The 22,203-nt window shown below is 35.5% G+C and overlaps 1 protein-coding gene across 2 annotated transcripts in view; it reads left to right on the top strand.

Moving 5' to 3' along the window:
- The window catches only part of LOC145665071 (uncharacterized), a 147,114-nt gene that overhangs the window by 61,459 nt on the left and 63,452 nt on the right, over window positions 1-22,203 (top strand). The window contains exon 2 of one of the 2 annotated variants that reach the window (XM_081732331.1): window positions 6,116-6,182. The exons of the other annotated variant lie outside the window; for it this stretch is intronic. Within the exon in view, the coding sequence (XP_081588457.1) occupies window positions 6,134-6,182 (49 nt within the window). The 5' untranslated portion in view covers window positions 6,116-6,133. The remainder of the gene's footprint in view (window positions 1-6,115; window positions 6,183-22,203) is intronic. 2 annotated transcript variants of the gene reach the window in all.

The following is a 22,203-nucleotide window of genomic DNA, read 5'->3' as shown; positions in this document are numbered from 1 at the left end:
CAAAATTTAAAAGGAATATATTGGCCCACCTCTTAAATTTTGGAATTGTCAAGGAAATAAAATTTTGGTAAATTTCCTCTAGGACTCAGAAACGCAATGGTATAAATTTAGGTGGTCCTATTTGTTCTCTTCTATGGGTAAAAATTACGAAATACTAATATTACTAGATCTTCACCACGTGGTCGACTATTGAAATAATTCCTCTTCTTTAGTGAACCATCAACACGTTATGCGGCTACATGGTTGAGTGGAAGGGTCCATTTTTATTCATACTTCATGAGCACATTGATATTCCCTCCCCAAAATTTGGGAGGGGCGTGTTGGTCCACTTCTTAAATTTGGGATTTTTTTTTACAAAAAAGTTGGTAAATGCTTTCTAGGACTCGAATATATAACTTTGTAAATTTGGACGGTTGACCTTGTATCCTTTAATGATTTAAAAATTGCCAAAAACCATACGTAAGTAACACACTATATTTTGGCAGGAAATTTGAATTAACGTGAGGACAGATGTTTCAATGCATTACCACAGGTTTCATTAAATTGATGCATTATTGCAAGACATAATCATATGTTGCACTGTTAAGGGTAAGAAATTGTCAAAACTCCGAACTTTGGAGGTTTTTGACCTATTATATAATTTTTGATTAACCTTTAGTGTAATATAAGCTTATATGGATAAGTACAGGAGTAAATTCCTGTTTTATAGGATGTTGATATAATGATGCTACCTTCTGAAAATTTGGGAGGGGTACATTGGCCCATATCTTAAATTTGGGATTTGTTAAAAATATATGTGGGAAAATGTACTCTAGAACTTAAAGCCATCTGCCAACTCTACCAACCAAAATCAAATATTTGTAATCTTCAAGATTTTGAATGGTATATTTTCCCGAAGAAACACACAAGCTGGGAAAAGTTGCCACCAACAGAGCTCATTTATATCTACCACGAAGAGTCAAGATTGTAATTCTTAACCAACAATTCCATCTCCAATTGAACGTGGATTGATTGTGGAAAATGATAAAATAATTTCAGTTACATGTGAAATGCCATGTACTCCAGAGTACATTTTTTAGATGGTGAGATGTTCTTGCTCATAAAACAAAAACTCCCCACCACGTAGATTGTTGTGTACTGAAATGTTTGAATGTGGATGCTGCGAAGAATTTTGTCAAAACTTATGGCATAGTAATCTAATGCAGCAAGAACTCGACTGGGAAATTCATGATACAGACTAGAGATAGCCTGCAAGGTGGTTATCAATCACATTCATGTAACTACATTACGTTAATGATTTTTATCTATCATATTATCATGTAAAACCTATAGTTGAACTGACATTTTTCTAAAGAAGTACTATCTTTCATGTTCCATTTGTACAATATATATATATATATATATATATATATATATACTTGTACTATTTGTTCCAATAACTCATTTTACAGATAATATTGCAACCTGGTTCAAATATAAATATACATTTTACAGTATGGAACTTTTCATAGGAAATTTATGTCGTTACCTTCCAAATGAGGTATTAAGAAAAATAAAATCGTCTGACAAACAACGAAGATAATGTCTATCTGGCTATTAGTGTCACTACCATTGACGGATATTCCATCATACAAACATTACACGTAATATCTCAAATATTTTTCTTCCGATTTTCTTTTCTTATAACTTTGTTATGTTGTTATAACATAATATAGTTTGTTATGTTGTTACAACATATTTTATTAATGATTGCTCATCAATTCACCAAATTATTAAATAACTGGCAAACCGTTTGTTTTAGAGGGAATACTTAAATAACATATTATTGGGAATGAGCTACGAAAAAGAAAGTCGTTCCATAAACAACGGAAATAATACTTGCTTCTTGAATCGCATTGTCTGCCATTTTGATGACGTCATCATGTCTACACGCCAGACACCAAAATGTGGCAGGATCGAAATTGTTCCCCAGAAGGCTTCTCTATATCAAAAAATCATCCTTTCATCTTACCTTCAGGAAAGTTGCCACAGGATGACACATGCACCTTTACAACATGGAAATTTCTAGTAAGAACTGTACATCTGCATGTGGAAAGATTTTAATTTAAAGAATAGTGTCTGCATCTGACACTGATTGGTGCGCTGGGTGCGTCGTGGGGCATGTCTGTTTTGGGAAATTTCTGTCTCGCATGATACACAAGTCATAAACCAGGCGAGTGACAACCACTTGGTCTTTTATAAATGCTCTGTAGCCTACAGGTCCATGCTCACTCACTTACTTACACAAGATGGCGTCATCCAAGCTAATATACTCGAAATGAGAAATTTCTCGTTCGAGACGAAACTATCATTCTAAATTGAAGATAGACTAGAAACAATAATTCTTATCTCGTTTTCAGATGTGACGAGAGAAATTTCACTAATTGAGTAGGCAACAAGGGTTCACTCAAGTCTTAGATTTCAATAACTGTTTTAAGAGGGGCAGCCAAAATGTTCCCGGAATTCTGTTGTAGTTCTCTATTACCACAATACCTTTACTTAATCGTCTTGAAAGTTGGCGCCTTCGGAACACACACACATTTGTTCCACAGCTCCGGTGATTGGAAGAAACACCGACGAAAGGTCTCTTTTCGTATCTTCCGAAGTTCAACCTTAGCGTTGCTTTTGATCTCTTCTGCGTTGGCGAAACGGCAAAGGTCTACTTTTACCTTTGGGAAGAGCCAAATACCCGATTGTGCTAAACTGTTTATAAGGTTGTCAAAGTTTCTGAAGCAGATTCTCCCCAATTTGCACATGAACTTGATGTTTGTGCGTTGCTCGATCTGTGAAATTGCACAAACTGATCACAACACGTACTCCTTCGTTCAGCTACATTAGTCGTACACTGCCTGTTACCACCTGTTCACAATTGTCAAATTTGTAATTAGGCAACCTAAGCAGGCCCGCAATTAGAGGGGGTCTGCCCCCCTAAACTTTTCGTGGCCCCTCCAGAGCTCAACACTAAAACATAATTTAGATATTTGTAAGAGAATGTTTGATGACTATCCCCCCCTAACATATTCATGCCCCCCAAAAACTCTGTAGCTGGTTTCTAAAAACTCTGAACCTAAGGACTGTATTGTGGAAGCTTCATTGTGACTGCATCAGAAATGACAAATCTAGAACAATATTCCGAAACTTTTTGATTGCCACTCGTAGTGTTACATGATCCATAGAAGTTATAAATCATTGAAGTAATTGTACGAACACAATTTAGAACATTTATCAACGTTTAATGACGTGGAAGTTATAACTCAATATACTTCAATAACAAATATTGCTTAAATGTTGTTATTTGACACGCTTCGTCAAGGTCTCGTAACGCGCTCACTTCTAGATGAAATTAAGAAAATCCGAGACGAGATTACAATTGTTTGAAAATCGAAGTTACATCAGACTTTACAAAATTTACGAGATAAAATGAGAAAAGGGAGCAACAGTGCTCCTCAGACTAAAATCAGCGCCCTCTACAGACACACATCCTGTCGTATAAATTTCGTTGGAATCGTATGATGTGTCTTAGGCGTCATTAAATGCGTTTCCGCCAGTGTGTATGTTCATGGCTTTATAAATAACGACATTTGAGGCAATCATCGGAAATGGAAGGCGGGATAACACGTAACTAATGAGTGGGTCGACGTCCTTCAGTGAAGTCCAGCTGAAACCAAGTTTCATTGATTGCGGTTACGAAAAATGATGGATTGTGTGTATGAGCGGTGAGAGTGTCGCGTGTGGCCATCACGGTTCGATCGGTCTAGTTGTGCTAAGTTCCTTTTATCTCTTGGAAGTCCATACAACGAAATTTATTAGTAATTTCACAGTTTACTATCAACTTAATAATAATAATAATAATAATAATAATAATAATAATAATAATAATAATAATAATAATAATAATAATAATAATAATAAATAGTGAATAACGAATGTCGAAATGCTCATATTTTTAGGTGACTACAGTTGGTCATAGGTAGAGCGTTCACTTCTGGTACTAGGTTCGTAGTTCGGAACGAGACCATGTGAGTTTTTTTGTTGGACAATATGGTATCCGTGGGTTTCCTGGGGGTTTTCCCGTTTCTTTCCACATCTCATTTCACCAATGATTTTATAACCATTCACTTTCATTGGAAGGCATAAACGTAGAAAGTCAAAATGAACATTTAATTTCTAACGCTCACTTTCGTTTATTTAACAAACAGTATACGTGACCAGCTTATACCGAGATCATGAAGGATAAACATCACTGAAAAGATAAATCGATTAGAATCTACGAACATTTTAATGTGTTGATTCGGGTATAACTGAGGAGAAACTTGGAAAAATCTCAGAACGACTGACCATCGGATTCCAATCCGGAGCTTCCTGATTTGAAACATCACAATCCAAACAAGTTTTTCATAATTTGTTCATGATTTCGTAGCCAGTACTTGCATTAATCATTTTGGTTTATCTGCAAGAGACATAATTATAAACTATAACAACGTAAATATATAATCGAATGACGTAAATAATACAGCGTTGTCAACTCATTAGGGATGATTCCATATCGGGACCAAGTACCTGGATAAAACCTATATATCGTCTGAAAGCTCTTGCCATGAGGAGTATGCAACCACTTTCAAATCACGGGCAAACCCACCCTACAAGGGGTCAGTTTGTTGGTATTTGTGACCCTATGTATGACATGTTCGACAGAAGTAAAAGTGACTGAACCCATTATGTTCCTTTTTGGCTCGTTGCTAGAAAGTGGCTCCGGCAAGGGTTTGGTAATATCACTTTGCACCCAGACGTACCCATTTGGTCAGTGTTGCCAACCAATTGTAAAAATGAGAAGGTGTAAAACAGGTTCGTATGATGAGAAATTTATATACCAACCTTGGTAGAAAAATCACACGATCACACGAAACATCACATGATATAGCAAAAAGACGTTGATTATTACCATTTCCCAACCATTCTAGGTTATCAATCTTGCCAACCAAATGTGAACATCACGATGATGCAAGTGGCGTGCTTGCAATTGAACCAATATATAACAAATGTGACATAAGCAACATTGGACAATGGAAAACCTAACACGGGTCACAGTCTAATTATGTTTGCCAATGCTGTAGACTTCATGCAATAATCTTGAATGCTCGCATTAGTTGGTAACACTGCTAAACTGAGATGCTTGTTAGACGGGGACACTCACACTCTGTTTTCCATTATCCAATGCTGCTTCTGTCACATTTGTTTTATATTCGTTCCATGGCACGCACGCCATTTGCAACATTGTGATGTTTACACTTGGTTGGTAACACTGACACCCTAGAATGGTTGGGGTCACACTCAACGTCTTTGTGGTATAGTATCGTGTGATATTTCTGCCAAGCTTGGTGTGTAATCGTCTTATCGTACGGAACCTGTTTTACACCTTCTCATTTTTACAATTGGTTGGCAACACTAACAAACTGGGGTCCTTGAGAGAGGAATACGTCCACAGTATATTTTCTCTAGTGACGAATGATGTTTATGCCACGTTACATGAATATACGTCCAGTGGTAGAGAAACCATTTGCCACATTATATTTACAGTTCGTTGGCAACACTGACCAAATGGGTACGTCTGGGTGCAGAGCGATATTACCAAACTCTTGCCGGAGTCACATTCTAGCAATGAGTTAAAAAGGATCATGATGGACTCAGGCACTTACTCGTGATGCATCGTAATATTAATTTTTACTTCTGTGGAATATGCCATACATAGGGTCACAAACACCAACAAACTGGCTCCTTATAGGGTCAGGTTGTGGGTTTGCCCGTGATTTTAAAACGGTTTCCTACTTCTCGTGGCAAGAGCTTTCAGACGATATGTTGATTTTATCAGGTACCTGGTCCCGGTATGGAATCATCCCTAGTCAGTATCAACTTTTTTTTCTGTGAATAAAGTCATTAGGTTTACAGGATGGGTGATAGCGCTTAGCAAAAATATATGCCTAATATGTAAGTGTGTTGGAAGTAAAATCTAATTTAGTAACTGCAAGATTATAACGTGTTTCTAATCTCTTTTTATTATTATTATTATTTTCGTTAGAGCGATGCATGGACAACGATGATGGTCAGAAGATGGCGCTACACAGTCATCCTCACAGCTGCTGTGGGTGAGTGCAGCCTAGATACAAAAGGATATATTTTCACCCATGATATCTTATTTTTAATTACTTGAAAAAAATACTTGTATAAAATTAATAGTAACTTTTCATAGTACTCGATTAATTTTAAAATTAGCCGTTAGTTTTTTCCACAAGTAGTATAATCGTCTTGTTAATTGTATCTGGGTCACTCTCAGAAGAAATGAAACAACGATCGATACGATTTGCTAGTAAGAGTTATCTTCTTCATATTTAATACATACTTAAATAAGTAATATGTTCAGGGACGGATCTAGAAGGTAAACTCTGGGAGGGCAACAGAAGCCAGACTAAGATAGGTATATAATGAGCTTACTTTCAAAAATATATAAATATTAGCTTCAATTATTTTTGTTACTTAAAAACTGGGGGCCTCGGTCCCCCGGCTCCGGGCTCGATCTACTACTGAATATATTTCGTTAGAATATAAAACATCAACTGCTTCGGATTAATAAAGCACGACATAGTTTTCAGCAGCATAAAGATTCGTTTCTGTCGATTTTCTAGTTTTCAGCAGCATAAAGATTCGTTTCTGTCGATTTTCTCGAAGTCTATTCATAAGAATTTACCGTCAATTTCTGTATAACTTTGGTGGAAGACCCATTCAGGTTTTCCAAATATCATGTAAGAAGACACCAATGAATACTTAAATGCTATTGCGTCGGCCGAAGAGAACTTCAGGAGGGTCCTGAGTTCCCTCAACCTCCCCCCCTTCCATGTTCTTAACAATGTCATTTTGTTCTGTTTAATCTGATCTATCTTTCATCTTTGGACTTTTCTTTTCTTCAAACGCTAATATTCCAGAATATATTCAGAGCATTAATTTTAAACTTTAATGTTTAATAAATTTTCCAACTATGCTAAGAAAACACCGCAGAAAGCCCCCTAAAATGCCGTTGAAACGTAGGAGAAACTGTGCTCGTTCTTTCAATTCTTAGAAGCGAGATGCCATGCGCTCCCCTGCAGCAAAATGTTGTAGTTACGCAAATGCGCAGAAATTGGTACTGTTCAGACTTCAACTCAATACATAAATGAACACTCAAAAACGGAATTATTTCACGCAAAAAAGTGCAAACAGTATGGAATGAATCCAATAAAACTTCTCGCTATATTCCCAGGATTTTTCATATTGTTTCTCGTACCCCAGGGTAGAGATAGGCCAAACTAATACAGTTTTTACTTATACTCTGTAAATAAAGCAAACATATTATTATTTTAGCCATGGTGTTTGTATTCCAATTTCTTTTCAAACTAAGATTTCTGAATGCTTGGGGTCCATTCTCTTTCTCCCTCCCCTCATTTGGACACCCGTATCGTAGGAAGTTACACTAGAATTATGAAAAATATGAGTGGACATTTGAAGAAAAAAAGCTTCACCAGGAACAATCTTTACAGCGCATCCTTCACGATAGATTCAAATCAACTCCTTCACCCAGTGGTTTGGACACTTCATCGAGATTGCCAATCCTATTAAGGAAATATCTGTGCTGTTTGCTCTTGGATGGCCACATCAGCCACACACAGAATATTGCTCTGATCGACTTGGCAAAAACAAATTATATTTCAGTTGTGTCGGTACAATCCCACTCCTCGCACAAACTACAGCCTTTGGATAAAAGTTTCATATGCACTCTCAAAGTTTACTATAGCGAGGAAATCAGGCACTGGTTAAGGTACAATGAACGTGCTGTCAGTGTAATTGATCTGTTTAGCAAAACCTATATTAGATGCCAGACAGTGCAAATAGCAATCAATGGGTTGAAAGTAACAGACTGTTTTGAACAAGAAACTGTTTTCAGATGCCTAATACATTGAAGATACAAACAAAAATCGAGAGTCCTCTTTCTATGGGAGCTTCTTCGTGGCTAAGCGGTTAGTGGAGGACCCGGCGGTAGCTTATGTGGCTCGGATTCCACGTTAATCAGTAGGTCCACGTCTCATTTAGCCTCGCTGCTGAAACGGATGTTGAACTGTAATAAACTCAACTCCTCTTTCTATAGATCTGAAAAAATCCAAAAATATATGGTGCTGAAGAAAAAATCTGAAAATTAGAGCTTTCCAGAGAATAAAGAAGGAAATAATGGAAACGAACTACACGTTATCGTAAAGTTTGACCCAAATCAGCCATCAACATCTTCGGTAGGACAGAACATTTGTCAGTCACCAGCTACAGTTGAAGATTCTCATGATTCCATATCTTCTAGGACATTTCAAAAATCAAAAGTGCGACTTCGAAAAGGGGACGAAAGGCCTATACACTCATCACAGCCAAATTGATTGAAGCTAAGAGGGCTAAAGAAGCCAAGGAGGGAACCATGCTCAAGGACGCAAAAACAATCGCGGCCCGGAACATGGTTCAATCTTCTAGAAAAGGGAAACAGCTTGTTAAAAAGCGTCTTAATTTTGAGAAAAATGCGAAAAAATGAAGCGCAGAGGATGAAAAGCGTGTCTTCAGGAACATTTGAATTGGAGCTTTTCACGGGTGTTTCTCCATCCAAAGATGGAGCTTGGTGTGTTTTGTGTTCCCCGTGGATTCTAAAGGCGGAACTTTGGATGACGTGCGTTATGTAGATTGTGCTGGGACTGAAAAGGATCTACATCTGTGATTTTTGTCGCCAAATGATTTAATTCTTTTAAATATTTTCTGTATCTTCATATACATAGATAATATATTCTGCATATTCTTTATTAAATTAAACCCTGTAATTGTTTTATTACACTCATACTTTAAATTAAAACTAAATTATATTTTCTCTGATTTAATACTTTTTTCTAATTTGTTTAGGTGTTATTTCGATAAGTTATACGAAAGGTCCTATTTTAGCAACTGTCTTTCAAATCACCAATGTGAGGTTTCTGAAAATATTTTTAAATATAATTGTTGATATTTTCTGAAAGTAGAGTGTAATTAGTGCATAATATTGTAAATTAAATATTTCATGGTTTTAAAATATTTCATGCTCTTCGGCACGCAAACTGTCATGACATTGCCAATGTCATCACCAAACAGTGAGAAAGTTGGCTGCGAAGATGTTCTTAACCCCTTTCTTATATGCAACCAACCTTACTTTGTTGATTACATGGTTGCCGCCTCATTAGGCGTTCCCGAAATTATCTTAATTTCTTTTAATTATTAAAATTTTTCAACTATTTTATACGTAAGAACCTTCCTTGTGAATAGCTTACTCGATCAGTGAAAATCACATCAAAATATGACTAACGGTTCTCGATGTAAATGGGAACATACACACACATACTGCGAACATGTTAAACTGACCATCCTTTTTTAAAAGTCGGTTTGAAAGTGTGACATGACGCCGATACACTCTCTATTAGATTATTTAATAATATTCATTTTCAAAAGGGATCCTTATCCTTGAAATTTTACAGATTCTATAGAAACTTGAGCGTTTCCTCTATAAATAGAGATTAGTAAGCATCTGTAGATTTCTATGGGATGATTGTTTGGGAATTCCTCTGAGTGGATTATGGTGGCTATATCAGAATATTTCCAGTAATACAGGTTCTGTAAAGATAAAAAGTGAACAGCGATATTCTCGTATTATAAGACTATTAGAATTTGGAACTATGTCATTCCTAAGTATGAGAAGTCTTATAGGACGGCTACGACCTTCTGTCTGTCTGTTCGTCCGTCTATCGACAGGAATCAGAATAAAAATGGTCACCGATGTTCGATTAACGGTTTTCTGATAGGTATTCAGAGTCCCAAGAATATGACGTAGCTGCTTGCATATTCCACTATTCAAACCGGAAGTGCTAGGAATTCTCAGTTGCAATAGAAAATAAACTGTAAGATAAAGCTCTATAAAAACTTGGAGTTTTTCCACTTACTTCATTCCACTATTTTCATTCATTGCTCATTATCACCGTCTCCTTTAGCCTAACCGGCATTTCCACTGAAACTTAGGTTTCAATATTTATTCCTAGAAAGTTAAAAACGGTAATGCATAGCGTGAAGCGGTTTTTACTTTCATTTGAGGTCGACGTTTCTGATGAGTCTTCTTCATAAAGCCATTCTCCTGTTGGACTTTTTACCCTGAAGTCCTTGTTACCCAAACACATCCACTTCTTTCTTGGGTCTCCTTCTACCTCTCTTCCCATCCACTAACATTATCATCGCTCTTTTTACTGCCTTGTTGTTTGTTCCCATTAGATAACCAATATACCGCAGTCTTGTTTCTTGGATCATCTTAGATATCTCTACAACCATGATTGTTCCCCTAACACTCTCATTACTCACTTTGTCTCTTGTTATTATCCAACACATCCAGCACACCGTTCTGGAAACATTCGATGTTTCTTCCTGTGCTTTCTTTATTGATCATGCTTCTTCTAAGTATATCATTTCTAGCCAAACCACTGTTTTGTAAATCATTCGTTTATTCTTTACCGTGATTCTGCCGCACACAAAACACCACCTACTTTTTTTTTTCAATTTCGCCATCCCTCTTGCATTCTGTGTGTTATTTCTACATCTAAACTGTCATTCCTGGCAACAGATGAGCCTAGATGTTTACAACTTTTCACTCATTTAGTTGTTCCTCTTGTAAAATTACTTCCTCGTTTCCTTCTCCGTTGAATTCCAGGTATTCAGTTTTCTTTCTACTAATTTTTAAGCCTACATCTTGCAAAGACATACTCCAACTCTCTACTTCCCTTTGAATTCATTCCCTATTTATATATTGCACAGTACAATATCGTCGACAATCATCATACCCAGGGGCTTCATCCCTCACATCTTGAGCTATAACATCCATACCAGCTTTGAAAAGTTACGGACCCTGGTGTAATACAAAAGTAACATGAATTTTGCTCATTAGAATTTGTAGTTGTGCTTTCTTTTGTGCAGAAACATTGAGTCCAAAATAAGGTAGAAAATTTAATTCAATAACTGCTAGTCCTTTATTATCTTATGTAGAATAATAATAATAACCATTCATTGGGCACAAGTATTAGTTTCTTCGGGCATAAATAGCATTACAAATGAATATAGTACAATTTGTACAAGATGAAGTGAAAAATAACGCAATTCATTAGACGAAATTTAAAGCGCTATTTTTGATTTGTAGGTTGATAGGCATTGCCACATTTCTTTAGCCTGTGATCAAGGAAACTGTCATGTTGTTCGATGAAGTTAGTATCTAAATGGTCCAATATAATTTATTTACTTTTACTTTTTTTATTATTACAAGCTAATGAGAAATGTCAAAAGAGAGGAAATGTTTTACCCATAATTCTCTGATCTATTCAAATGAACGTCAATGCGAGTGACAAATGGCCTCGTTTCCTTCATTTTCACCCCTTAAACATTTTTCCTCTTTCTTTACACATTACAAAAATATTTCTGTCATTCTTGACAATTTCATATTGATCCTCCTACGCTTTGGGAACCCACCAATCGATATCCTTTCTGCTTTTCTATCTGAATGAATAGCATTAAAAAACGAACAGCACTTTTCTCCCTCAACAAAATATTCCTTGGCAGAACAGCGATTGATCACACATCGAGCGTGAAATCATGAACTTTTTTATTTTTATTTTTACTTATAACCAGTAAACATTGTAAATGTTCATCAAGATAAAACCAATCAGTTTGATAATTGCATCGACTAGGTGGTTCACGCAATTGAAAAGTGTCCAATCGCATTCAGTCCATGACCTCGTTGGCTTTCACTTCTATTATTATTATTACTAATATTTGTTATTCACGACAGGTGAATATTGCGTTGGACATTTCATGGCCAGTCAAATGAATAAAGTGATTGACTCCTTAACATAAAATCATTGGAACCTTTTGTTGACGTGAAAAGTTGAAATTTGGCATTTATGGTTTTACAAGAAAAATCAACAGGAAAATTGTCAAAAGTATATTTTTTACATTTTCAGAAGCTAAAAGGAGAGGATGAAAAACTCTCCGTGTTGTTTTAATTTTTTTTTGACACCTCGTGTTTTAAGTGATTGGAATAAAACCTCCAAATTTGGTATGTTGTAGGGTTTTGATAGCGTTATTTAAGAAAATGACTATGTAAACACACGTCATTTTATCCTCTATTCAACAACACAGAGAATACGGACTTCAATTTTTAAGAGTAAAGGGTTCAGGACATCGCTTTGGATTGGAATCCCTGAATGTAATTATGGCGGTTCATGATATCCTGAATTACACGGCGTTTCTTAAAGATAGGATTTAGGCAACGTAATCGGTATTACAGTAAACTTGTAAAGAAGTGTGCATTCAAGTATTAAATAGCTGTATATACAACGGCGATACTTCAGATTAGGTTCACAGTGTGATTAATTAATTATATAAGATTCAAACACCAATCCTTATTTTATCCAGTTCGTCATAACATCAACTCGAACTCAAATTCCTTTTTAGGCAGAATCAGCGTTCGAAGTGGGAAAAAAAAACTGTGGCGCTATGTTTATTACGATTTTGACTCGACATACCGGCTATGTAAATGTTGATACACAGTGAGGGTATGTTGCCTAAAAGATTAGATTTCTATTTACATAATGACTCAAAACCGTGGGAGAACTTTTCGTAGTTACTGGGGAGGGCGGGAGGAGAAGCTTTACCCCCTCCCCCAATTTTCTGTAAATAATAATAATAAAAATAATCCCCTTATGCTGGATTATAGAGAACTATACACGAAAATGCTCTAAAACCTATTATTCTGTACTATCAACTTTTTAAACAATTTCCCGCGGGAAAACTTCCGAACTCTTCCTTAAGTGAGGGATACTCCAAACCCACGGAAAATAGTTATCCAATTATTAGAAAGATGCAAAAATACGTTTTAATGAAAATATATAAGCTCCATCAATTTAATCTTAACACACCACATAACAAATGAACAGTTGAGCAATCTAACATATTCGTTTGATCACATAAACTATATTTTTTTTCTCATAAATACTGGACACATTTATTTCTTTACCATTGGAGACAAAAGAAGTCCCGGGAACCCAGAACAGTACTTTCCGATTTCAGTTTAAACGAGTCGCCTACCTTTTGTTGGGTTGGACCCATGACTGATTTATTTCTGTCATGTCAACCTTATCTGCAACCAACATATCCAACACGAGTTCTTGCGTAGGAGCAAGGGTGAACTTCTTTGTAGACATCTTATTTTAAAAACAAAGGGTAGGAAAAATATAACAACAATGTTGGTGTTGACAACTTGAAATTATTTCTACATGTAATAAAGTCTTTCATGTGCATATCAATTCATCAATTACTGTGTATAAGAATGGATTTATTAAAAATATATTAGCATCCATTTTCCAGTGACGATATATCTTCATCACTGAGAAACCAGAGGCGGTATGGCATACCACCGCATTCCGTCTCACTTCGACCACTGGGCACACTCCATCTTTAGCATCACTCGTCGACTCTATACAGGGTGGAAGGTAACTCCACCGACAAACTTTGGGAGGTGATTCCTTATACGAAATGAAAGAAAAAAGTTCTAATAAACATCGAAAAAAACGTCTCCTTTCAGAGTTATGAGCCGCCGAAAATTCACGTTTCGAAACGCTCTGCTTTAGAAACTACAGGATCGATCCCAAGCGGTTTAAGGAATTACCCGCTATCTAAATATTCATGTTCTACCGTGGTCCGTTATCAGCAAAACGAACGTAAAAAGGAAGTTGAGGTATAGGGATACTCCTTTAAGTACTAATGGCGCGTTCGTTTCGCCGATAACGGAGGATGGTAAAACATGGATATTTAGATAGTTTTCATACTAGTTCCTGTGTAATTCCTTAAACCGCTTGGGATAGGTCCTATAATTTCTAAGGCAGGGCGTTTCGAAACATGATTTTTCGAATTTTCGGCGGTTCATAACTATGAAAGGAGACGTTTTTCGACCTATGTTTATCAGAACTTTTTTCTATCATTTCATTTAAGGAATCATCTCCGAAAGTTTGTCGGTGGAGTTACCTACAACCCTGTATATTCATTTCAGCCATCCAGTACATATCAGAAATCTATACATATACACTATTTCAGGATTCTATCGATAAAAGAAACTACAGCTTCAACGTCAGAACTTGACCACCTTCTTTGCATTTTTATTAAAGTAATTGAACAGATAAATGCCTGTGCATAAATATAACAGCGATAGAGATGATCCATTAACACATTATATGGTGAGGTGAAAAAGTTGAGGGGACCAAAAACTTTTTACTCAGACATATTTATCATGTTATTCATATCACAATAAACACTCAAACTCTTTATAACTTTCACTATTGAGAGAATCGCATAAAATATCTAAATTTATCCATCAAAGAACTATTTTAATTAAACGACATTTTTAAACGGTGATGGTTTACTTTCGGCGCACCCCATTTTGGAAAATTTACAGGTAAAATTCAATACTTTGCATGAAATGACATATTTATATATATATTTAAGAAAACAAATTTCTGCAGGCCATACAATTAAATACAAAGTAATACACCTGTATTTTAGGTTTACAAGTGGAGGGTTACTAGTGTAAAGTCATTACAAATGTTTTACGATGGATAAAATGATTGAGTGTATATGACAGATGACTGTATTATATACTATTTTCCACCGGCGAAGTATTTCTGCACAATGTATAGAAGCTGTAGTTAATGTTTACAAGTGGAGCGCTACTAGAATAAAACCATGACAAGTGCCATTGAAACTTGTATCATTGCCAAAACCTATTTTTTTACTAGCCTCGCTTACGCGTACACTCTCCGTCGCTGACGCGCCTGCTCCCTGCGGGTGCATCCCCTCGCTACCACTCGGACCCTCCAGCTTTGCCCTACCCTGACTCGGACAGATACTATTTGTACTTTTTAGTGGCCACCTAGCACGGGTTGGTTTATGTTTTCTACAGAATAGTTTTTATGCCATACATCCGTACCCCATATTTATACGCAAATCGTAAAAGAATTGTAATTTTTCAACAATTATTTTTGATGCCCCCCCTTGAATTTTATCTATGCCAAGTGAGATATTTTCATATCGCAGAGCGCAAATCATTTAGGAAACAATAAGAAGGAAATTAGTGAAAGAATTATAATTTTTCAACAATTATTTAGAGTGTTACGCCAAAAGTAAATCTGCACGCTTTAAACTATATGTTGTCGTTTTTACTTAATTAGTTTTACATCTTATCGCCTAAGACGTTAAATTATAATTTCGGTAAAACATATTTTATGTTTATGATTAGAAAATATTTTTTCATTGCATTTAAATATTAGTATTTAAATATTTAATAACGGGAACTTACTATTTTAATATTTACATTAAATAATTCCATTCAGTTAACTGAAACTAAGCATAATGTCATCTTAGGACCACTTCTTACTATAAATAATCTCTGACAATTTTGCAGAAATAAATACCAATGTTACCAAGGATCTTATAAAATAGAGGATCTGCCCTTACAACAAAATCTTGAAGCCATACGTCACAGTTTTGCCACCCCTACTCTGCCCACTTCGCCCAATAGGATCGCAATGTTTTGAGTCAACAATCATGGCGGGAACGAAAGTAGCCAATCAGACGATGGCAGAAACGAGAGTAGCCAATCAGACGTACCGATGCTCGATTGTTTTTTGGCTTCATCGATTTAATAAGATGAAGTGAATGTTACGCTCAACCCAGTGACCTATTTTTAGGTGAAGACACTATTTCATCCCAGAGAGGAGTACAACAAGGCAATCCCCTGGGCCCAATACTCTTAGCTATAACCATTCATTCCTTAGTGAAATCAATCGACACTGAATTAAACATCTGGTATTTGGACGATGGGACTATCGCTGATGAACCTGATGTGGTTCTTTCAACTCTAGCACAAATAAATGAGAAGGCATCTGCACTTGGCCTACATTTGAATTTTTCAAAGTGTGAAGTTGGATTTATTGGGTCAGATGAAGCCAAGTTCGACCTATTATTTAAAATATTTGACGAAGCTGCCCCAGGAATACGTCTCCTAACTAACCAGGATGCTTGTCTTCTAGGCGCCGCTCTCACAAAGGAAGCATTTACCAATGTCCTGTTAAGCAAAATATCGAAGTTAGAATATTTTTTGTCTCGACTCGCCTCGATTTCTGTTCATGCAGCTTTCTTTCTTCTACATGCCTTTTTGTCGATCCCTCGTTTAAACTACTTCTTAAGATGCTTTCCATCTTGGAATGAGACTCCACTACTTGTAAAATTTGAAATGAATAGGAGAAAGAAAGTATTTTCTGTTCGGGTCGCTAAGTTTGTAAAACTTGAAAATAATAAAGAAATGTCTTGGTGGTGATTGTTTGGAGCGCCAAATTTTGTAAGAGTTAAAAAAATTATTGAAATGGCGGGTTTGGGTTCGTATCCCGTCTATCGCATTTATCCATTGTGCACCACCGTTATAGTCTCCGTTCCCTGAACTAAAATGGTGTGTGACTCGATAAGGACTGGTTTTACGGTAAGGAAAATCCCATCTCCCCGCGGTGTCCCAGGGCTTTAGGGAAATAAGATCCCTCTAAAACCGTGTAAGCAAATGAAAATTGATTTTATTCGCATATGTATCCTGTATTCACATGCTGCAACGCTGAAAAAGAATTTTGTTCTAATTTTTGGTTTGTGTGGATGAACTAGACTGACTTTCACTTTCCATGAAGACTGAATGATAATAATAATAATAATAATAATAATAATAATAATAATAATAATAATAATAATAATAATAATAATAATAATACCAGAAAATAAACAAATATCTAGAATTTAAAAAATTTGATTGAAAGTCCTGAAAATCAGTCTAATCCCCACTAGAATCCAAAAATGTTTTATATTGCCTCATTAGCCTAACAGATCCTTTGAAAACTAATGTTATGCTTGAGGTTAGGGATACAACTTGTTTATGAAAGAAAAAGATTACGAATTTGGGGTTAACAATGTAATAAAAGTTTTAATGAGTAAACGATAACAACAACAAAAAATGTCTTTTTTCTTTTGCAATAAATTAAGCATGCCGAAAATTAACATTGAATTTGGAGTTTTATGACAACAAATATCAAGAATAAGGCATAAGGCCTTAACACAAAAAATTAATTCAAGTAAATTACATCTTGGTTTTCTTTCTTGACCTATGTTGTGAATGAATGGTTATCATTAACCTGACACACACACAAACAAAATATGGAACTGATGTTTATAACCAGTACTAGATGAAATTTAGGATTGTTTATCTTTTATATTGAGCTTTCATATTTATATATATATATATATATATATATATATATATATATATATATATATACAATACTAAACTGGTTAAATGTCAATTTTGCATTTGAAAATACTTATTCATTTGACATCGTATGCTAAGCATATAGTTTACGTTGATCAGCTGATATGTTCTGACTATGACCTTTCGAAAATTATGAATTTAAGATATTATATTGCTTGACGGAATTTGAATATAACTACCTACATCTTAGTTGGGTGAAAGCTAAATAGTGGGATGATTCAAAGTAAGTTGAAAGGAGTCGAAATAAGTTGAAGTAAATCGAAATTAAATCGAGGATAAGTCGAAAACAAGTCATGACTTTGATTTGAAATTAAGGAGAAGTATGAAATAAAAATAGAATGACCTAAAGGAACTAAGAAATCCTATGCCTGGCTTCTAATCATTTCTAATTATTGATTGAGAATAGGGTATAAGTACACTAGATATGCAATTTGACATTGACATAACTGACAAGAATACACCATTATATACATAAAATCAATGAGAGTAGCATTACTATTTGATTATGCATAAAAGCTATACACATACACATATTGACACATATAGAAAATCACCAGACAGAAACATATATATATATATATATATATATATATATATATATATATATATATATATCATAAATAAAGACATGCATACATACATACATAGAAACCAAATAATATTTGAATATTAATACTAAATACGTCTCTCGAGATTTTAACACAAATGTATCGAGTTTTGGTGATTTTTCTTTCTGTTCCATCAATAAGGTCGGTATATGGCCGTATACTTTCGTTTATTTGCTTAGTCTATGCGCATAGACTTCTGATCGCTCTATTGTTTAGAGGATCAGAATGATGTAATAACTGCGGCTTTACTTAGCCTACTTCGTGTTTTTCCATCTGTATTCTACATGACTGAAAATAATGTCGGTTCCGTTTTATTTACGGATTCCGTATTTCTAACAACAAAAAAAAAGAGATTAATCATGAGACAAGTCGCATTCATTATAATCACTAATTAATCTTTTAACTCTCTTACATAACATACTTTTGTTGAGACACTACGGTATTATTTATTAGACTTGTACTAGCATATAGATTGAAATAGATTCATTTAATATGTTAACTTCTATGCAAAATGACCTTACAAACACAATATTTTGTAGAAACTGGAGCAATACATTGAATATATTTCTAGACATGTATATCACGCCTTGTTCTAAATTATCTTACATTTCGAATATTGCATGTCCATACCGCAGATGATGCACTTTCGCTTCATACAAACTTTAATATGATAAGGTAAATACTTCTTTCATTAAAAATTTCACAGTTCGAGTCGTTAAAGGTCTACATGTTATTCGGTCTACACTTAATTTAACTTTCTTTATAGATTATTTATAAATCATAAGTGACAAACAGAAGAATTACATACACTACTATCTCTTTAATAAAAACAACGATATGGTCACTGATGTCGCAGAATATGTAAGTAACATTGTCAAAGTGTCTCTTGACAAATAGAAGAATTACATACACTACTATCTCTTTAATAAAAACAACCATATGGTCACTGATGTCGCAGAATATGTAAGTAACATTGTCAAAGTGTCTCTCTGTTTCAATAAACCTAGTTCAAAGTAAGAAAAATTCTAATGTTTGGTAACTATAGTTCGAATTAGAAAATCTATCATCCATGCGATGAAAATGCATTTAAATGTTTCAAATAGTTCCGGCTTTAATTTCTATACTGCGAACGTCTTGCATTTTATTCAATGCCGAAAATTTCCCTTTTAGCATAAAAAAAATAATTTGGATGGGTCCTACCTCTTGCCGTCCACACTGCCCTCACTACTTTCGTCGTCGCCACTGAGCTAACCACACACACACACAGAGGTCCCTGCGTTTCCTGGCTTCCTTCTTCCGCGAGGAGTGTTATGAGTCCTGAGTTCCTTTCTCGGACTTCTGCTGTGTCCTCTTCTCAAGCTGCAAGGGGCGTCGCTCCTTGGTGTCTCCTGGTCCATCAAGATGGGGCTTCTGTCGGTCAATTTCTTATACGATACACTTTCAACCACAACAGCACTTTTAAAATGTCACACTGCACCAACATCACTCTTTGTGTCAGAAGTGTAGTGTTACACGGACTAATTGTATTAATTGTTTTTAAATAGTATTTATAGTACTTCAAACTAATTACGTATTATTAAAGCCAGTCTAAGTGCTTTCGGTGAGGGTGTAGGCCACCTTTAAGTTCGTTTTCACAAAGCGCTAGTTGTCTGTAATTGGTCGTAAATATGTTTATATGCGCGAAAAATCTGTCACTCAAAAGAATTGGAACGCTTGGCATACATGCTCGTGTTTTCGAAAAAAGAACAAAAACTAAAAAAAACTAGAAAGTTGTCAAAAATAAAAATTGTTATGGAAATTTCTAGTTTTTTTAAAAAAAATTCGACCCTATGTATTTTAAATGGGATTACGTCCACACCCCAAAATGTTTAGATACTTCTAGCAGCTTCAGGATCTTGAAATTTTGTGAGGTTTTAGCGTTTGTGGTGTAACCAGCACTAGAACTCAAAAATATTATCTTTTTAGTATATAAGGGAAGCTTAGGGACATATATACAAGGTGCTTGTATACAATACCATCAACTTTTGGGATGTTATTCGTGATACCAAGATAAGACAAAATATTGACCAACCTGGGTATATCAACGTTTTCTTTCGGCGCCATGATCAGCCTAAATTTTGTCGGAGAAATGTAAAAAAGACATAACTCTGTGGCTTTGTGGTGGACAAACACTTATGCATGAGTTTTATCGGGGTTCTCTCATTTCCTCCCACTTTCTTCATTCCATCATTATGATCCATCTCATTACCACCATCTCGCTTAACCCTCAGAATATAACCGTAGAACGTTAAACAACAAAACAAAAGGAACGAACACTGCATATTAATGGTCTCAATAGATAGAGTGCATTTTGTTCTGTATTTTTGTATCGAAATATCTCAAACAGATTAACTTCTTATCATAGTTCATAAGGTGCTGCTGCTGAATATACGACTAACGTATGCAACCAAGTTACACCTCTATCAGTCATACTTCCTAATTTTAATCCCTTTAAACATGTAACTTCAATCAATCTCGATCATCAATAGTAATTATCTGACGCCCCCGACAGTCATTAATCATTACCTTGAATTAGGCATATACATAATTATTTCTGTAACTATTCATACAGAGTTCTATCATCTATAAAGGTGTTATTTAAAGATATAAAAATAATTCCACATCACCTGCATCCTGAGTGATTTATTAAATTACGTTCACTTTATGTCGACAGATATTGTCCTTAGTGTATCATTGATCATTAATTGTCTGAATGTCCCATAAGTAACATATGTTTAATTAATACTTAGTGTACATAATGCCGTAAAACACATAAAGTAATTATTTATCGTTTCCTACATTCGTAAACCATGTTTTTTGTCACATTTTCAATGCTTATGTTAATAAAGTATTAATATTGATGTTAGTAGTTGAGAATTTGTTTCCTGTTGTAATTCATGTAAGATGTTAAGATTCTATAATTGAAAAGGTGTTTATACTCGTCCTTATTTTCCGTATTTTCAACTTGTTCCTTAGTCTTTCCGAAACTATTTCTATCCTGATTACAAGTTATGCAATAAACCCACAGGTTACAAAATTTGACCCTCCCGTAACTCTGTTCGTAAACCGAAATTACTTTTCCCATTCGAATTGATGTAAATAATTTGTACAATGAGTTGAGTTGATTTTGAGTTTTGCGTCCCTTTCAGCAGCGAGACTATATGAGAAGTAGTAGGGGTCGACGTATATTGCGCCGAGTCAGCAAAAATTTCTCGATTCTGATTGGCTGAGAGAGGTCACGTGACGTTAGGCCCCGCCCACGCGGGAAATTCAAATTTTCAGGTCACGTGGTATGACGTCATGAGTCACCCTGCGGGGAAATCCCTCATTCTCTTTTATGACTAGGATTTTTGAAAATTGTTCCCTTTTACGGGTAAGATGTGTGTTTTGATTGGTTGACAGCTGTCACATGATCTTAGACCCAGGGATATTTGAAAATTCGTTCCCTTTTACGGGTAAGATGAGTGTTTATGATTGGCTGATAGAGGTTACATGATCTTAGACCCGCTACACGGTGAACAGGTCACATGGTATGACGTCATGTTTTACCCTTGCGAGGAAATCCATCACTAATTCGTTTCCTTTTACGGGTAAGATAAGTGCTTTGGTACCTTGATTCTGATTGGATGATAGAGATCACGTGATTTTAGGTCCTAGGATTTTTGAAATTAGGGTGTCCTTTCTGATGTATACTTTGGTACCTCGATTCTGATTGGCCGACAGAGGTCACATGATTTTAGACCCGCCACACGATGAACAGATTACATGGGAAAACCCCTTACTTATTTGTTTTATTTTATGTGTAAGATGCGTGTTTTGGTACCTCAATTTTGATTGGTGGATAGAAGTCACATGATCTTACCCCCCCCCCAGTCCATGAGGGAAATACAGAGTGCTATGACGGCGATCCATCCTAGACCGGGATTTTTTTTTAATGGTTATGCGTAAAGTTCCCATGAAGGGTTCAACCTCCTCCTTAAATAACCCTTTTTTGGTATCATGATATTGTACTGAAGTTTACATTAAATATTATCGTTCTCT

This window comes from Thermobia domestica, chromosome 11, assembly GCF_964235325.1.
Source record: "Thermobia domestica chromosome 11, izTheDome1.hap1.1, whole genome shotgun sequence".
In the NCBI taxonomy this organism is placed as follows: domain Eukaryota; kingdom Metazoa; phylum Arthropoda; class Insecta; order Zygentoma; family Lepismatidae; genus Thermobia; species Thermobia domestica.
The sequence above is the reverse complement of the archived record's forward strand: the minus strand, read 5'-3'. Positions and strand labels throughout refer to the sequence as shown.